At 37.3% G+C, this 20467-nt stretch overlaps 1 protein-coding gene across 3 annotated transcripts in view; it reads left to right on the top strand.

Moving 5' to 3' along the window:
* The window catches only part of LOC135259679 (gamma-aminobutyric acid receptor subunit gamma-1-like), a 31669-nt gene extending 11983 nt beyond the window's left edge, over nt 1-19686 (top strand). For 2 of the 3 annotated variants that reach the window (XM_064344293.1, XM_064344295.1), the window contains 2 exons: nt 279-478; nt 3349-9038. In XM_064344293.1, coding sequence (XP_064200363.1) covers nt 279-478; nt 3349-3609 — 461 coding nt within the window. In that variant the 3' untranslated portion in view covers nt 3610-9038. Of the gene's footprint in view, nt 1-278; nt 479-3348; nt 9039-19338 lie in introns of those variants that run through there. The other variant, XM_064344294.1, reaches the window with a different exon arrangement.
* The last annotated feature ends 781 nt before the right edge of the window (nt 19687-20467 follow it).

Genomic DNA, 20467 nt, shown 5'->3' with positions numbered 1-20467 from the left:
GTTGTTAGCCTTAGAAAGCGAGGCATAACTACAGTGAGCATATTGTGCATTTTAATGTGTGTAAAAATACATGTGATTTATTATGTTAAGGACAATTAATATGTCCATTACTACTCAGTATTTAAACATAATAACTGATGACTTACATTGAAATGGAGCAGTACTGCAGTTCATTTTCAATCGAAATCATGAGACAACACTGGAAAATACATTTTTTCTTTGAGTATTGATTGTGTTCTGTTGTTCTGACTGACCAATGATGGGGTCTCACACTACAGGGATCACCACAGTGCTCACCATGACAACCCTCAGCACCATTTCCAGGAAGTCTCTCCCCAAGGTGTCCTATGTGACGGCCATGGACCTTTTTGTGTCCGTCTGCTTCATCTTCACTTTCGCCGCGCTGATAGAGTATGGAACCCTGCACTATTTCACCAGCAACAGGAAGTCCAAGAATCTCAAATCCAGCATGACTCAGGTGAGAGGTTCGCTAGCCGTCTCGCTACCCTTCACTATCAGCCCTACCGGACACTTACCTCAACTGCACAGAACTGTCAATATTCAGGGATTAAAATAGCTGATCCACAAAGTAGCTGACATTTGTAATAACAAATCACGGAAAATAAATAAGAAAGCACAAGTGATGCTCCTCTTTCAGTCACAATTTCAGTCACAATTTCTACTATTTCTATCTTCTGTCAACTAGAAAAGCTTTTGTCTCTGGCTGAAAATAGTCTGTTCATACAAATTTGTTGAATGGCTTTCATTAACACAATGGGAATAAATATTGGAAAGGGAATAGTCAAACAAATGTTCTATAAATGTTTGGCTAGCTGTTTACTTGTTATGTCCAGTTAGCTACAGTACCTATCCAACAAATCCAGATGGCTCCAGTCATCTAACTAGGTAGCATGATATCCTGGTAAGTAAGTCAGCTAAACAGCCAGCTAACTGGATAGCCCAGTCAGGTAGCTGGCCCACACACCTTGGACAGGTGAATGGAAATTTAGTGAGGTTTGCAGACAAAAATACATAAATAAAGAGTTATTGTAACAGAAATTATTATTATTAAATGGACTGCATTTATATAGCACTTTTATCCAAAGTGCTTTACAATTGATGCCTCTCATTCACCAGAGCAGTTAGGGGTTAGGTGTCTTGCTCAGGGACACTTCGACACGAACGGGCAACCCTCCGACTGCCAGACAACCGCTCTTACCTACCGAGCTATGTCGCCCCTATTATTATTATTATTATTATTATTGTTAATTTATTTATTTTGCTTAAGATGCTTAGATGAGGGGTGTGAACAGAAAGGGGGGTGTTTGGCCGTTCACCAGGGATCAGACCTTCCATTAGACTGCCATGCTGTGTATTTACTGGTTTGTGAAAACAGGGTGAGGGGACACAGGCTGTATTAGTTTCACCTGACAGTGACATGCAGAAATATAGCAGCGATGAAGGCTGCTATGAGCCATAAATCTGAGATGGCATTAAACTAGGCAGTTTATTTACTTGGGGAATAAATTTAGTGTGAAATATGTGCATCCATTCCTACATAAATTGTGTGTGTGATTGACTGTGTGTGTGTGTGTGTGTGTGTGTGTGTGTATGTGTGTATGAGTGTCTGAATAGTTAATTATAGGGCTGTCAACCTGGAAAATGGAAACTTTTCTTTCATGTGATGTTAAATGCACCTGTATTTTTTATTTATTTATTTTTTTGTGTGTATATTTATTTTACCCAGCAGCATATCCAGTGCAGTAATCAACAACATACTGTCAGTTATGTCTCATCAGTCTCTGATGATTTTATGTTGTGATATGCTAATTGTGGTGTTGATCCACCATCCCAAGCCTCTTCGCCCACATTTGCATAGCTTAAAGAAATGAGAAGCTAGGAAAGGAAACTATTTCCTTTCCCTTCATCACTAGAGTGGAGGAAGTCTTAATGAAGACCACTTAAGGAGAAATTTTTAAATTACAAGGGGGGATGTACAAGAAAAAATGTAATGAAATCTTGCACCACCGTAAATTGTTTTTGACTGATTGGTGATCTTTGTGCAGTGATTGCTGAAACCAGTGTCTATAGCAAGAAGGACCCTGTTACAGGAAGTAAAGATGCAGGTTTATGTTTTTTTTTTTTCTGAGCCGCCTGCTGAGATTTGTCGGAATAGACTGATTAAGAGAGATTTGCATATAAATAGCAAGATTCCTGCAGTGCATAATCTTATTTGCACAACTGCCACAGAAGTTAAATTCTTTCATTTGAAAAAGCACATCGAGCATTGCAGATAAGTTACACATCCAAAAACACAAAACTTTTTTTGTATCCATTTCATATACATATACACAGGAAAGTGTGTTTAATGGTATTCTTCTGGGTTACTCTTATGAAGAACTGTTGAATACGCTACAATTTAGAAAAAAAAGACGTTTTTAAATGGATAAAACTGAAGTCCGCGTCTTTAGGATAGTCAACAGCTCAATGATGAAGTATTGTCCAAACTGCGCATTTCGTAACATGACAAAAACTGAAACTATTTTCAAATGTGTGTTTACCCAGCTTAAAGCCATACATTCTCCACAACCTCTTTCACTGTTCATTCCTAGTCCTCCCTCCCAACTACCTCAAGCTTGGGGCCTCATTTATAGAATGGACTTATGATCAATTTTGAAACCACGTGTAAGTAGTTATTTATAAAACCTTACTTTGACGTGGAAATGATCTTACCTCCACGTAAAGTCTAGACTTGACGTAAGTGATTTTCCTGCTGGTTATGTGTGCGTCCAAGCCTGTGGTGAACTTTGCATTAGCTTTATGAACAATTTGATAGGAATTATCAATTAAAGGTGTGAGGAATGAATTGCCAGACACAAGGTGTTTTGAATTAAAAACAGGATGCGATGTTCTATAAATAGTGTGTCAAATTAGAAAAAAGTAACCATGGCTGTTATTGCATTATTGGAAGACATTGAAAACCATGCTTTTAGAAGGGAGAAATTTTTCAGAGACCGGAATTGCTTTTGCTTTTCTCTGTTGGTCCATGGTTATTCCTGACTAAACCCTCATTTGTGCTAGCATTGCATAAGGGGAAATCGCAGAGTGTAAGGCACGTTCAGGTGCCATCAATTTTAAGTTAACTTGAGATTTATAGATCACAGGTGCGTAAGTTACAAATGGGCTTCTTAGAACCTACGTAAGCAAGGTTTTTCATGCCCAGTATCTTTTATGAATCGAACTTAAGCACACCTTCGGAAATTATTTTAAGATTACGTTCAAGTATAAATCTGAGAAAAAATTTTATAATTGTGGCCTCTGGTGTTTAACATGCCTCTCTGATGACAGAAATGTGGAGCAGTCAGAACATCGCTGCTTCGGATAAACAACATCACCCCCTATCATGGAGAGGACCACAGCGACGAGTGTCTGGACGGTAAGGACTGCACCGGCTTCTTCTGCTGCTTCGACGACTGTCGATCTGGGACGTGGCGTGAGAACAGGATGCATGTCCACGTCTCCAAGATTGATTCCTATTCCAGAATATTCTTCCCCACGGCATTTGGCCTATTCAACCTTGTCTACTGGGTGGGTTACCTGTATTTGTAAAAAAAATATATATATAAATAAAAAGAAAATTATTATTATTATTATTATTATTTATTATCAGACGAGGAGAATGTTGAAATTACTCTAAAAAATAATCTTTTTTTACTTCAGTGTTTGTCTCTGTGTACATGCTATCAAAGCTACCTTCATGTGAATGAATAAGACAATAATAAATAAGAAATATAACTATAGTGATCACAGGAATAGCAAAGAGAGCTGAACATGGACTGAAGTTTTGGTCAGACAAATTTAAAATAAAGCAAGACTTCTATGGATACTCATTTCACTTTGCATTGTTTTTATAAGTGAACCATCATTCAGAATACAAAACATTTTTTCAATATGCCATAATAATGAATTTCATTAAATAGTATTACTTTCCGAAGCAATGAACAAATGAGCAAATGTTCTTCAAAGTTTATTTTGATTCTACGGTTGCATACCTGTTTTGCTTCACATATACCATTTCAGGTTGCAGAATATATTTAGCGTAAAAGATTAGACTGTCCTAAGGTTGAATATGTTTAGGCATACCAAAAACAGATACAACATTAAAGCAGCTAAGCAGTTAATGAAGCATTTAAATTAATTTACTAAACAGGAAGGAAGCTTGTATAGTCATTAACGCACTGATATGTTCCAAGGGCGATTTTACTTTCAACAGCTCAATTAGTCAACAAGATATATCAAGACTCATAGTTCAGAAGTGAGTGATAGAACCCATTCGTCATGCACTTTTTTGAGATGATGATAGAATTCAGTCCAGCGTTTCACCTAAATCTAGTGAAAATTCTCAAACACATATTAGTTTTATCTTAATATGTTTAACAAAAAAATGTTAAATTACATATAAAAGGCACTGTTAAGCATTTCTAAAAACACATTGTTTAAGTCTAACATTCTGTACCTTATAGCAAATGCATTATCATTGATATATACAGTATATATCAAACGATTTGCATGTGGTTAAAGTGCAAACTCTCAGCTTATATTAAAGGGTATTTTTATACATGTTTGTGTCAGCTTGCAGAAATTACAGCACCTTTTATACTTAACCCCCACTACCATTTCAAGGCACCATAATGTATGGAATAAATAGCATCACAGGTTTTTCTGATTAGTCCAGTTCAATTGCTTTCTTAATGCCGGTATAAGACTGCTCCTGGGATCTAGTCTCTAGTTTCTAGGCTTTTGGTTGCCTTTGGAGTTATTAGCATTTGTCAACATGAGGACTAGTGTTATGCCAGTAAAATTCAAGAAGCCATTTAGAGGTTGAGAAATATATTATTTAAAAAAACAGTCGAAGTCAAAGGTCAGACTTTTGGTTTACCAAAATTAACAATTTGAAGCATCATTAAGAAGAATCGCAAAGGGCCTGGTAGGCCAAGGAAGACCACAACAGTTGATGACAGAAGAATTCTCACCATAAAGAAAAACCCCAAACCTCCTGTCCAACAGATCAGAAACACTCTTCAGGATACAGCTGTGGATGTGTCAGTGACCACTGTCCACAGAAGCCTTCATGAACAGAACTACAGAGGCTACACTGCAAGATCCAAACCAATATTAACCTCAAAAACAGGATGGCCAGATTAGACGTTTACTAAGAAATATAAATACCCGCTTATCCTGGTCGGTCATGAGTGCTGCTGGAGTGTATCTCAGCATGCACTGGGCAAGAGGCTGAAATACACCCTTGACAGGCCGCCAATCTATCACTGGACTGCAAAGAATATGTGACTACTAAACACTAAACATGTACTAAACAAGACAACTGTCATTTACATTACATTAATGTCCCAAACGTTATGGTCCCCTGAAATTGAGGGACTATGTGCTGTATGAAAAGTGTGGTCATTTCTACATGGTGAAACCAAAGTGTATAAAAATATGCACTTAGACCACATGTAAATTGCTATATAAGCAAACAGGGTCAGAAATATACAAAGGGAGTGGACAAAAATACCCTAATTTTTTTTATAAATTATTTTGTCAACTATCCCAAAGTGTTTATTACATAAAGTATTGACTAAAGTCATGGAGCAGAGACTGCAAATTTGTTGAACATCACGATAAACTGAAAATAATTTTTTTTTTTTTTTTTTGTTAATTTATTGAATTAACCAATGATCTCATGCACAGCAGTGAGAAATGACAATATAACATGCACAACTGTAGGGTAACAAGTGTTTATTTTATTATTTTATTAAAGAGACAATATAATGTATCAACATTTTAATATTTTATTATATCGTTATTAATAAACTAAGATTATGTTGAGCAAAAGCTGGAAATACACATGTAATGATGTGCTTACACCTACATCACACTCACAGAACAAGAATTATTTGATATTTCATTATATTTATAGTCATGTTTGTTAGTTCTGAACTGCAAGACGTTGCCCACATCATAGCTACTATGGATCTGCCCATATATGAGACGAGTATGTCACAATTACTGTTTTTGACTAAGCTGAAATGTTAACTGTAAATGGCCCCCATTTGTTTTGAAAATGCCCCTGGATTTTAGTGAGTGCGGCCAAATATATTTAATATTTATATTGTTTTCATATTTGTATGGCCCAGCCAACTTCTATATTTCATAAGAAAAAAATATTTAAAAAATGGGGTGTTACAATAAACAATATACTATATTATGTTCATCTGGAAAACATTAGCATCGTTTACAAATGCAGTGCTTTATTATTCTTTGTAATAAACTATAAAAGAAATGTATTTTTCTTGAAGTAAATAAATCAGGTAATGAAAATCCAGTACTATCTATTTAATTAAAATGATTGAATTTTATGGTGTATTTTTAGCCAGTGATTACTTTGTCTAATTTAACAGATTTCCGGAGGTCCATTTGTTTTGCCTCAATTCACCAACATTTAAAAAATATTATGTAGGTTTAAAAAATGACATCTTTATAAATCTATCCAATTTATGCTAAAATGTCAACTTGTTCCATAAAATTAAATGATATGTAAAAAAAAAACAATAAAAAAAACATGTTATTGGCTTGGACATTATAAACCAAAGAATAACTCGAGAAATTATTAGGCAAGTTGCAAAATGTGTTTTGTTGTTCAGACAATTACTGCCTTAATGAACTGTAGTCATGTCAGCTTCTGATTAAAATTAAAGAAGAAAAGAAAAAGTATTCAGTTTATTTATAAAATGAGAACATCTCATTCAACAGTGATATAAAATGTTACATTCTGAAACATAGCATGTTAAATATGATTTCTGAGATTTTCTTTGAAATTAAAGCTACTGAGCTATTAAAAAGAATGGTTGTTTGTGTTTTTCAAATTAATTTTAGGAACTCTCACATCTTACTATTTGCAGTGCAGTATTATTGTTTTGGCACTCTACTCAAGCCCATTGGATTTGAAAAAAAATAAAATTAAAAAAATAAAAATGAATATGAGATTAAAATGCAGACTATCACATTTAATCTGAGGGTATTTGCATCCATATCAGGTGAACTGTTGAGGAATTACAACCCTTGTCACTCACGATAGACTGTGTATGACTTTATAATATTGCTTCCCAATTCTTTTGTCAAATTTGCTTTTGCCAAATAGAAATGAATGCATTAAGAGGCATGTTAGCATTGTATACTAAGTTGTATACACTACGAAAACGCATATTTACTTGTGTATATGTGCATTGAGGCAAATGTAAACAATTGCAATTTGCAGAAAAGATACCCGCCCAATCATTCTAAGCTGCTAAAGTTGGTGAAGAAGTGAGGCTCACTCAAATCGATAGCAAAACTTTTCTAACAAACAGACGTTTGGGGACATGTGAAATCAATTGCTTGTAACACTGCAAGGTACATTCACTGTGACATTTTAGTGGAAATATACCCTCTCTATTGCTGTTTTTCTCAGTACAGCACCTTTTTTATTGTATTATTTTTATATATTAGAGCATTGATCTCTCTCTCTCTCTGTCTCTCTCACACACACGCACACACACAGAACATAAGGCCATTCTACATCCAAAGAATATACAGACTATATATGTATGTATCTATATATGTATAAAACATCTCATCACAAAGGCTGCAGTGTAACAGCAATGCAAGACATTACAAAAAAAGGCTAACTTCAATGTGAATTCTTGGAGAGTGTACAGTCATAACAGCTGCCTTGCATGCATTGTAATGTATAAATTGAGGTATGTACTTCAGTGTATTGAAAACATAGAAGGAAAAACTGGAGAACATACCAATGTGGAGGGATTTTTGTAGGCAGGCTATGTGCAGCATCTGAGGTATGGTGTAATTGCTAGGGAACTGGGCTGGTAAGCTAAAGGTGAACCACCCTTGAGCAAGGTGCTTGACCTGAATTTCTTCAGTAAACTATCCTGCTGTATAAAAGGATTTACCATGTAAAACTGAGAACAATGTGTATGTTGCTCTGGAAAAGAGCATAAACTGAATGCCTGGAATATGTGATAATAATGCAGCAGATTAGTGCAGTTGAAACCTGTTTCACATTGACAATTATGCTATCTTGCAATGTTATAGATGTGTATATAGATATACAGCATTAATATTTTCATAATGTAAAAGATCAAAACCACCAGCAAAATCGCACCAGGAAATGAATTAAACTGGGATATAATCAGACAGTGGATGTGTGCATCAGAATAATGTATATGAATGGAATGTGAAATTAAACATTTCTTGCTTATTCCATATATGATACCATATGTGTTGCTGATACCATGCTATATCAATCTAAACATATTCATTAAGTACACTACACAAAATAAACATGTAATAACAGCAGATCTAGAAACAAAATCATTATATTCTGGCAGGAAATAAAATTCCAGATTATTATATATCCATGCAATTTCCATATCAAATCACATATCTAATGATAGGACATTGGTTGTACATAGCCTTGAATTGACGCTAGCCCTAGGAGAGCCATACCAATGAGAAGTATCTTAACAGCCGATGTGCAGATAACTGCATGGCAGGACCAATGGGCAAGGGGCAGCCAATGACACTCATCCTATTTTACAGGGCCAATAAATTCATAGAATCAGGGTAAAGGTGTCTTATTGTCTCTGTGAGAAAATTGTTTTATTTATATGATCCATGTGTGCTATACAATATTTTTGAATTGATGCAAAATAATACAATTGTGCCATTGATGACATCTGAAATTGATTTTTAATTTGTTTTGTTTGGACCAAAGTTGAAAGTCCTTTGTGTTGTAATAAACTGTGCCCAACCCTGACATATGGAAGTTTCCACTGAGTTCGATATATTTATTTTCTTTTTGTAACTCTGTAATTGTTTTTTTTTTTGTTTATTGTTTTTTTCATTAACAATTGTCTGTCTCTGTAAATTTCTGAAAATTATTCTAATACACTGTGAAACAAATAAAACAGTTCCTTATGTGTCTCAAATGTTGTATTCCTCAGTTTGAGAAATAAAAATTATACATTTTAAATCCAACACTTAATCAAAAGTAAACTAACTTTTACTTTTAGACCCATAATTAGATGGCAGTACTAATCAAGACCACCTTACTTATCCTCAGCATTTCTTATCTTAGGCCAGTAGGATGTGACTATGTGGACAAAGTACTACATGTATATTAAAATAAAATAAAAATGGCCCAGTGAGAAATTAAACCGATGTTGTGAATCACTGTGGTCATTAAAGATCACATGGCATTTATAAAGGCTTTCCTGATGTACTGGCAAAAATTCCCAACTTGGCTCTCTCAGATTGGTTTTCTAATCATGCCCCAGTTTAATTGCCTGGATAATTTATCCCTCTCCACTTTCGGCCATTGCATGACGAGCGTTCTGACATAAATACCTGGCATGCATTACCCAAATGAGTTTGCATTACCCAAACTCAGCATAAATGCTGTTGTAATGCTGCAACTGTCTGTTGAGAAGGGCTGACTCTGCTCTAGTCTGGTTCAAATAATATGTCTCTCGTATACAATTTTCACTCTGTTGCTGACTATTTGTTCTACTCAACACAAATTACTTGTGGGGTCCCCCAAGGTACAATCCTGGCCACTATTTTATTTTCAATCTACATGTTACCACTTGGCTCTGTAATTTGTGAACATGATATATCATTCTATTTTTATTCCAATTATATTCAGCTATAATTATATTTTCAACTCAATGATTTTAGTAAATTGGCTTCCCTTCAAAAGGTCATTACTGACATGAAATTGTACATGTATAAACAAAGTGTACAGTTAAATAGCCATTAGATGTAAGCAAACTGGGCTCATCCTGTCAAGGTATTGTTCCAGAGCATAGATGGAGCCCACAGTCTGGTATAAAATCTGGGCTATGCCAGTGGCGACTGTGGCAAAGCAGATTCACCAGGAGAAGCACAATTAGCACCAGCCTCAACCAGGGAAGGGACAGTTACTGCCAGTGGAGATGACAGCGTCATCTCATTTTAAATCATGTCATAAAACAGTGTCATTGCCCATCAGGCATCCAAGTTAAACTTTAGTGAACACGTGGGGTAATCTGTTCTCTGCATTTGACCCATTCTAATTACCACAGTACAACACCCAGGGATCAAGTTCAGTTCTGAGGCCCTTGCCTTAGTCAAAGGCAGTGGCAGGAGTATACCCAACCTGACAGACATGTCTTTGGTGTGGAAGGAAACCGGAGTACCTGGAGGAAACTCACTCAGGGAGAACATGCAAACTCCACACAGTGAGGAATCCGGACCAGCCGGGACCAAACTTGGAACCTCCTTTTCATGAGAGACAGTGCTTATCACTGTGCCAGAATACTGCTATCTGAGGAGCTGCACATTGACGTGTCTGTCACTGACTTACTTCTGTGCAAGCCAGCTTGAAAATGGTGGTGGAAGAGGTGGTCGACAAAGTGCTTCAGCACACCCCACCATGCTCCTGACTGACAAGGAGAGATCCTCACTGTCCCAGCCAAATAATTTAAACTGAGAGGGACAAGACAAAAGGCATGGACTAGAGCTCTAATTTCATGGATCTGTCTGTCTTCTTTTAAATCTTGTTTGACAAGTGATTTTAACCACAGTTGTTTCATGTGGTCTTCCGGGCCTTTTGGTGTTTCTGAGCTCACCAGTGCATTCTTTCTTTTTAAGAATGTACCAAATAGTTGATTTGGCCACACCTAATGTTTTTTGCTATCTCTCTGATGGGTTTTTTTTTCAGCCTGATGATGGCTTGCTTCACTGACAGTGACAGCTCTTTGGACTTCATATTGAGAGTTAACAGCAACAGAGTCCCAATTGCAAATGGAAATGCCACACTTGAAATCAGTTCTAGACCTTTTATCTGCTTACTTGTAAATGAAATAATGAGCGAATAACACACACATGGCCATGGAATTAACTTTGGTCCCTTAAAAAGGGAGGGTCCACATATAAAAAGTGCTGTAATTCCTACACCGTTCACCCAATTTGGATGTAAATACCTTCAAATTAAAGCTGAAGGTCTGCATTTTGAGCATTATTTCATTATTTCATTATTCATTATTTCAACTCAAATATGCTGTGGTAGACAGCTATAATGACAATAACTTTGTCAATGTTCAAATATGTATGGACCTGACTGTACAATACTGCATACGATACACAGTTACAACACATATTTTACAATATAATGACTTCCAGAATATACTGTTTCCTGGCATCCTATGTGGAACACTGCAAAATGTATTTTCAAATCAAACCAAATCAAATCAATTTTAACTGAGCAATTAAAAAAAATAAACTGAACAAAAACCACCAGGCCTGAACCCCCAAATAGCAAGCAGATGTGTTAAAAAAAAAAATAATAATAATAAAATAAAAATTAAAAAATTAAAAAAATTAAAAACTCCTCAAAAGTGGCAATAAAAAAACTCCCTGATGGGAATAAATCTTGGGGGTAAACCCAGCTGTAGAGAGGGAGCCCATACTCATCAGCTGGCCTGGGTAAAGCAGTGGTAAACGATTTTCCTGGGAGTGATTTGAAAGGTGGATGATTGTCTTTGCAAGCTTAAACCTCAGTCACATTAATTAAACTTTTATGGCACTGAGCTCAAATATTTCTGATGAAGAGCAGATTACCCCACTACAGATCTTTGTTGATCCAACACCAATATCCTGACAAAAAAACAAATGTTCTCAGTGGCCAACTAATGCTCAACAGGTTTTCTGGTCATTAATAATGGTGCAGACATTACACTTGACTGCTGTAATGTCAGTGATTTTGATAAAATGAGGAAAGACACATTAAGGTGAATAGATGTGGGAAATGCACAGGATGAAAGTATTATTATCAAGTGCCATGTGTGCACATGGAATGAAAGGGGTTTGACCAAATAACTCATTTCCTGAGAAATATACTCAAGTAGCCTGGGAGCTATGAACTTGATTATATGGCAGGCTATATTGCAATCCTCCATTTCTTCTGTTCGTTTATTTCATGTGGGACCATAAAACTCAGTAAGGAGCAACACGACTCCACACTATACAGGGAGTTGCAGAAAAAAAAGTGTTTCTGAAGGATCTAAAAACCGCTAAAGTGCTTGCTCATCACAAGCCGAACAATCCTAGGGCATGTGTATACCACTTTAATGCGGTCTGTGCAAACCTCGGATTACATTAGTGCTCTGTGGAGGGCCACAAATCACATAAAGGACTGATTGCATGCATTTTCCATTTCCTCCAATCTATTTATTTATTTATGCTTTATTTTTGCTCCTTGAAGCATTTTATCAAAACAATTTATCTGTCTGCTGCTTGGCTTGGTATAGAGAAAGTGGAACTGAAAAAATAAAATATAATAAAATAATTACTAGAAGAAACAATGGCAGAATTCCTAGGTTAATAGCACTTGCGCATTATTGATCCTCCCTAAACAATTTTTTTTTTTTTTTTTGGATCCGTTTGAATCCAAGCAGACCTTCATCATTGCAGTCTGGTTGACTGGGAAGAAGTCGTAGAGTTAATTAGGGTGAGTGAATGACAGCATTGATGTAGGTGAGGATGAGTGGCAAAATGTATGGATGACTAAAAATGCTTTGAACTGCTGCATAGAGGTGAAAAATAAATTATTCAGGTCATTTTTGTTTATATCCACCTGAGTAGGATTATGATACAGGTTAAAAAAAAAAAATTAAAAATAAAAACTAATTCTTCAGGTAATTTTGGTTTATCTTCACATGACTAGGATTGTGTTATGTTCAGACAAATGAAAGCTGAGGAAGAGCAGAAGGACTCTTGCCTTAGGCCCTCAGCCAAAGAACAGGCCGATGTCAAGCAAAATTAAATCACCCCCATCTTCCGTACAGACGAAAGCAGAGGAAGAAGAGATGGCTGGTGACAAGCAAAGTTTAACGGCACTGCCAAAGCAGTGCTGCAGTGGTGAGGGCCCGAGATCAGTGCAATGATTTCGGTAAGGGACATCCTGAGCTTGGAAATGTGACGGAGGTGCATGTCTCCTTGTTAAGTCTCTAAGCTGGATTTGTTACTTTGAGTCAGGAGGTTAAAACTGATTTGTTATAAAAACCCATGCAGCGTCAGTTTTTATGGTCTTGTTGAGAGGAATGATGGGATTCAGTAGCCTTCAGCAGAACAGAAAGGTACTGTTTCATAGCAACCATTTGGTCCCAATTCTCTTTAGATAGATCCAACGGCAGATAGTATAATTTAGCAGCAATGCATTTTGCCAAAAATTGTGTAAGAACTTGTACAGTACGTTCATGTTTGCTCTTGTTTTGAATGCTTGAGTTTGGGGTGAAGAACTGAACTTATTTTAGTCTGTTATTTACATGTAACTGGTTGTGTGTGAGAGAGAGGACTGCATGTGTGTACATGCTTGGTCAATATATCGATGCTGATTAATAGAAATGTGCTGTGTTATGAAAAAGCAGGGAGGTGAATGAGTGGATGTCACAGCTCTTGTTTTTCAATGATCTTGTACATACAAAGGCAACATGAAAATTCCCTTGAGAAGGAAGTTGCAGACCAATATGTTTAAACATTTGGAACAGCTCTAGAAGCATTCTGTTCACTATTGGTAGTTTGCTAGTGTAAGGACTGGGCGCCATTTTGGTGCAATGTCGTCTCGTCACGATCACAGGATCACGAAAACTGATCACATGGACTGGGTACTTCCTGTAGCTGCCTGAAAAATGTGCATTCCTGTCCCTTCTGCTCTTTGCAGCTCAACTGAAGAGATGTGGGCACATGCTATTAAGAAGTGCTGGCTAAAAAAGCTGAGGTCCGCCTTGTAAAGACGACACAAGGCACTGGAAATCTCTTAGTTAAATGCAGACCGAAGTGTTTAAACTCATTAGAAGCATTTTTCACTATGAAGTGCTAAAGAAATGACTCGGTCGCCATTTACTTGCATGTCGCTCGTCAATCAGCAGACACAAACATGTATCCAGATGTACTTCCGTGCTGCTGAATGTGATCAGCAATGTAACTTCCAGCTTCTGGACGAAAGAGAACCAAGACAAAGGCCGGCTTTACTGAGACCGCAAAGGGAGCTTGACCGCAGATGGCCAAGTCGAAAGTTCCCTTGGACAAGCCAGCATAGACTATATCTTGCATGTGATCTATTTTAAATACTAACTGGTAGTGACATGGCATGCTGATCTCGATAAACAGACCCCGATAACCGTCTGTTTACTACGCTTCATATGCTGCTGCGAAAGACTGAACGTGAGTGGGCATCGGTCATTCTGGATCATAACTTGGATTTGTTGATAGCTATGGTGGAGAATGATCTCTCACACTTATATGTGCTTGCAGACAGAAAAGCCATTGAAATGGTATACTCACAAAGTGCACGTAAAGCGGTTGGTGAAAGTTCTTTGTACAACTCAACGAGTCTCTGTTCTTAAAACACTGCTTTTGCCTCAGATCTTTCTTGTAGATTGATGAGCTTGAACTGCAGTTTGGCAGCTGTATCTTCATGGACACATTTGGAAGGATCTGGGAAGAACTCAAAAGAGTTTTCATTGCACTGATACTGAGAAGTGGTCCTGAGAATTCCTCCTGTAGGTTTTCCATGATCTGGTTGTTTTTGTCAGAGCATAGGTTATGCAGAACACATCTATTTCCATACTCCTCCATGCATACTTTCCTGATTGGGAAATGGGATACATTCCCTTCCTTCAGTTGTCCCTGTCTCTGGAAAGGCTTGATGCTGCCAAACAGAGTGGAAATGAGCTTCCCACGGCCCTGCGGCTTCACGTTGTTATCACTGCATAAAGTAGTCAGATCTACTGTACAAGGAGCTCTAGATCACAAAGCCATTCAATGTTACTTAGCTGAGGTACATCTTGTCCTTTTGTCCACATTAATTTTTCAATCTCTTTCCTCAAATTAAAAAACCACCTGACCGCAGTGAAGTAGACAATTCACCAGCTGATTGTTCCAAAAAGGTTTTAAATTTGTGTTTCAGACCTCTAAATTTGATTAAATGAACTGTCTTGACAACAATGTCCTGTTTCAAGTGTATGGTTAGCATGGGCCTCTTGATGAATTATGTGGTGATAGTGGATTATGTTTGCACCTCTGTTTTTGGACACTTTGTCGCAGAGCAACAAAACGGCACTCCTGAGTATAGTGACATTGCTGTCTGTTGATCATGGCAGACCGCACAGTTTTAGGATGTAATCCTGAGGTTGGAAATTCATTCCATTCATTACCGTAGGGTCTTGTTCTAAAGCAAAAAGGGGTGGAATTTGTTTATAAAAATTCTGTGAGTATACCTGAGTGTGTTTGTAGTGCACATTTTAACAACGAGTGCTTCCAGAACCTTGTGTAAAAGTTGATTGGTTTTGCGAAGAAATTGATTTTGAGACCAGATCAAAAGCTGAGTCTCAACTACTTTATATCTCGGGACCAAACCCATAAAATTCATTGGTCATAGGTACACACAAATTGGATATCAGTATCTGCTATGTTGTTTCTGTTCTGTCTCTTGTCCCTCAGGGGGATACTAGCTGTAGTGAATCCATTGTGTCACTGTCATGGAATGATGGTCTGTCCAGAGACAATTTTAGCCTTATTAAAGGTATCGCTGGTCTGTCATGCTGGCACTTTTGGCCAACTTCACACCTGCATTGATGTGCCTTTGACTGTTATGTCTTAGGTTATTTTAATATGCAAAATGTGTGTGGTGTCTGAATCTCAAAAAAATAGCTAGATGGCACACTAGATGGTTGTTTTTGATGCTTTTGCTACCAATATCTGTTGTTAGTGGAGGCCTGGCTACTAGGCTATGGGTAGCCAACTTACTGCTATTACGTGCATGTTTATCCTAGCAGCAGTGCTACTCTCAGCTGAGTATAGTGCCGACGAATTAATAGTCTGTGCGCTATACTGCCTGTTGTGCAAGACTGTGCTGTTTGTAAAATGGCTATTATTGGTAGGGCTGCCAACCACTAATGTTTGACTAGATATCAATGCAGTTGTATTGTCTTGAGTTTCATAGAGCATCGATAATGCATTGGGAAAAGAGCACACTTAAGGTCAGAAATCACTGTGTGAGGATGCCAGAGACCATGTTGCTACAATACCAATCTTTTTTTTGAGGCTCAATTAACACCCCCACTGAGAGTGATGTCTGATTGCGCATGAATTCACTAGCATAGGAACTACCACAGTATCTAAACTGCAACATTGTGTCTGGTTAAAGTTGTTTGTTGCTTTATACGACATAATGCCTGAATTGCCTGGTTAAAATGTCGACTGAACATTTTGTTAAATATATATCTTGTTCCATCAAAAATCCAAAAAAAAGAAACCAAATTTATTTCTCTGCCTTCTTCAGATTAAATTTGCTCTTAGATATTGCATGGCCTGTTGTAATGCATTGGACAGGTACTGCATCAATTAGGCCTGCAATTGGAAAGACTAATCCAAATCCAGTGACATCCCCAGAAATAAGCACAGAATGCTATTTGGCCATCTGAGCACAGTGCTTTATTTTCCTCAGTAGTATCTGTCACGCAATACCAGAAAAGCATTACATCATCATTACAGCATTACACACATCCCATAGCCAAGTGTGTGAATGAGTGGGTGAGTGGCTATGTTCAAAGCGTCTGAGTGAAAGTGAGTCAGTAAGTGCAAAAAAGCAATAGGGTGTAGTTAAGAGACACAATGTTCTATTAAAGAATATTTCAGATCTTGCTAGAAACACTATGAAGCAGCAACACTGTTATGAAAACTTGAGCGAACATCTCATATAAAATGAAAGGGCTTTCACCTCTGAAATGTTTCTCAACATGTAACCAACAGGCTGTTTCAGCATCCATCAGTTTCAGTCATCATCAAAGGAAAAGTCAATGTTTTCTTGCTCTTTATTGAAGGATACCAAAACACCTTTGTACATTGTTACTTTTGTATTTTTCTTCCAACTCATTGGCAAGCAGACTGAAGAAAATTTCTAAGAATGTTCCCAGTTTAGAATGTGAAAATGGAAATGGTTTTAATAATGTACTTATTTTCTTTGTGACTGAAACAGTACGTTTCACTGCTTGTACATTTGGGATTAAAATCTGCGATTGTGTGTAAAGAACCTGTGCTGAACTATTTAAGTGCCCACCATTTTCACAAAGAATAGGGGTTTCCCTATATTTAAGGAAACACGCTTTGTGATAATTGTCAGTTCGTATACCAACATCTAAGATCGAAACAGCCACCCACTTATTATCACCCTAGTGTTGGTTAAACTGTATAAAAATACCATATTAGGTTCATATTAACTCTTTTTACGCAGGCACTGTAAACAGGCTCTTTAAAATAATATATGACTGTTATAACTGGAAAATAAAATTCCTACCAGCCAAAGGCTTATTCAAAGACCTCAAAAGTACTCTTGTTTTTTAGTGCTCTTTGTATTCTTTGCTCTTTGTCTTGTGTGTGTGTGTGTGCGTGTGGGTGTACAGAAGTCAGTGTCCGTTTAAGGACCCCATCAAAGCTTTTTTGTCAGATTTCAAGTTAAAGACAAGAAAGAGACTATCCAAAGGGAATATAAGTCCTGATGTCTGTGATCTCTGCTCATTAAACTCAGTTTTTTCTTGTCTGGAAGATCATTCTATGGTAGATTCCACATTTATGGCATTTCCTCGCTCTGCCTCCATCCACCCCTTACATACAAATGGTATGAAATGTAAGGGTTTCGTTTAATGAAAGTTCAAGACCCATATCGTTACAAACAGAGGGAGATCATGTTTTATACATCGATATTATTCAACATTCATTTCTACATATGCAGATTTTATTTTATTATTTTATTTTTTTGTGAAATTACTGCACAATGCGTAGAATTTAGGTACAGAATTGGGATTGCTTTCAAGACTCTTATCAGCATGCGGGCTGTTCACTACTAACTTATAAAATGGTTATAAAAATGTTTATGCACAATCAAAGGTTAACAAGTACATTTACTACAAAATTAATCACCGTGAATGTGTCATTAAACCTCAGTAACAAATTTAAGCAATGTGCAATGTGTGTATTTTTTTTAATAACAGATTTTGGTTTTGTGGTTGTCTGAAAATGCTGAGAAATGTGAAAAAACAAAGTGAATAGAGGGCATTTTGCATTTTAAAAAATATTGGTTCCCAACATGGGGCCGAACATCCAATTCCCAATGTGGATTTAGAATGTCCAGTTAGTTATTTGCCACCACAGCCATGTTCATACATGATCGTCAAAGTATAGACATCCATGACTCTCCTCTGAAACAGTTAAACTTGCATAGTTGGAGTCGGAGGAAGACCTGGCATATGCAGCTTTGGCATGGGGGGGTGCCCGATGACCAGCGGGGGTTGCTAGAGAGTAAGGAAACATGGACCCCTAAATAACTAAACCCACAGTCACAATCACAAATCATTCATCACCCTTTGGAGCTACTGGTCTGGATTTGATCCGAGGTTGGGAGGCTCATCCGCGCACCACTGTGTGGTGCCTTTTCCGAATGAGCAGCACAAACAATGGAACACTGCGTGCCTTTTCCCTCATTGCATGTCTGCAGCAATTAAATCAGCGGGTGGATTGTTCGCTGCCTTGGCATGACTCCCTGTATCTAAAAAGGGCAATGATTCATGATCAACAAAGAGCATGCATCTAAATGCCATCTGGACACTGCAGTGGTTAAATATAACCAACACTAAAGTAAATCCAAAATTAAATACTAGAACATTTGAAAGCAAGCCTAATTATAATCAAACTTTTTAAATGAGTTTTAAGTAGGTAAACCTTTTACAAATATTTAACCTTAAATATATGTTAGTGGACAACAGTAATCTAGAAATACTTTTTTGAATTTTAAGAAATAATGTCTTCTCATGCAGAAATTCTTCCACTCTTGAATGATGAGAACTAGTGATAATAATAATAATAATTAGTCAGATAGTTATATTAATAAAACAAATGAGATATATTAAGTAACAAAGCTTTAAATCAGGAGCAGTGATGTTCAACATGGTGTCCAGGTTGGTACAGAAGCAGTGTTTGTGTAAGTCCATTATGGTCAAAAAAGTTTGTTTGAGGGAGACATAATGTCCTTAGTTTGTTCATTTATTTATTCATTTATCTTTCTGATGCTGATCAATCTGTATGATCCAGACAGATCATTATGTGTATTGGAGGGGCCATTATTCAGGTGAGGTGATATCGATCAGTTTTTTTAAAATGTTTTTTATTCTTTTCCCCCATTAGACAGGCACCAAGCAGAGGGACCCAGGAAAACGTCATCCCCACACTGAGCCGGGAAGTTAGAGAGAGCACCAGACAATCCCAGAGTCCCAAACACAGGACCAAAGGACAAGGAGCCTGCAAAGAGCAGTGCGGGGGTGGGTTTATGGCTGCTAATTGCCTTCATCTCCCCTATCCCCCAGCCCACAATCCTTTGCTGCCCTATCTTTCTATTTTGGAAATGTGTGCCACTAACTATGAATTAAAGATGTGAGGAAATGAAAATGAAAAAAAAAAAAACTAAGTAAAAATGTGTTACTGAAAATCAAGGGCTTACATTGCTAGATTTCAAATGGGCTATGTGCTGTACTCTTCATCAAAATCTTTAGTGAGATGTAGATGAGGAGTCTTTATTATTATCTTTTTTTCTTCTATCTTCTATCGACAGTTGAATATTTTGTAAAGGTTAGCTCAAAAAGTGTTCATAAAACTGAACAGAAATTACAGTGGCACAAAACTTTTAAACATACGTGACTGTTGACCCAGGTGCAGATGACTGCAGCAAACTTTTCATAGACATGCTGCTTTTCAGATTTTACTCCTTTGTTGAAAAAGCAGGGCTTTCTGTGGTTCACAGTTGGTGGTTCCACTTAACCAAGCGCCCCCATGCACCATCTGCAAGAGTGATCAGGGCATGCGCTTCCCCAACACGGCCACTGCCCCGACTGACCCCAACACGGCCACTGCCCCGACTGACTAGAATATGAACAATCCAATAAAAGTCGTTCTTCACGCCTGAAGAAACACGCATGGATTGACATGCTGAAACTCCTTCCTGTATGTTGCAATTAGTCCGCATGACTGCACAGGATAATTGGATAGATTAATTCAATGGCGAACAGAGTGGAGACACTTTAAATAGCCGAACATGTCTCGGCTGAATATTAATGGCCATTGTTCGTATGTTGCTTGTGTTTTGGTTTTATCTTGCACTTAATTAACATTTTGCCATTTGTATGGGTAGCCAATTTATGGTGTCAGTCCTCTATTAAAAGTGTGAGTAGCAGAGCTGTATGGGGTCAAACGATGTGGTGGTTTTATAATTTAGTAATAACTTTATTTGCACAAACGCTTTGCATCATTCACAGCACCG

The sequence above is a fragment of the Anguilla rostrata genome, chromosome 7 (assembly GCF_018555375.3).
Source record: "Anguilla rostrata isolate EN2019 chromosome 7, ASM1855537v3, whole genome shotgun sequence".
Lineage (NCBI taxonomy): Eukaryota > Metazoa > Chordata > Actinopteri > Anguilliformes > Anguillidae > Anguilla > Anguilla rostrata.
This window is presented reverse-complemented; position numbering and strand designations above follow the sequence as displayed.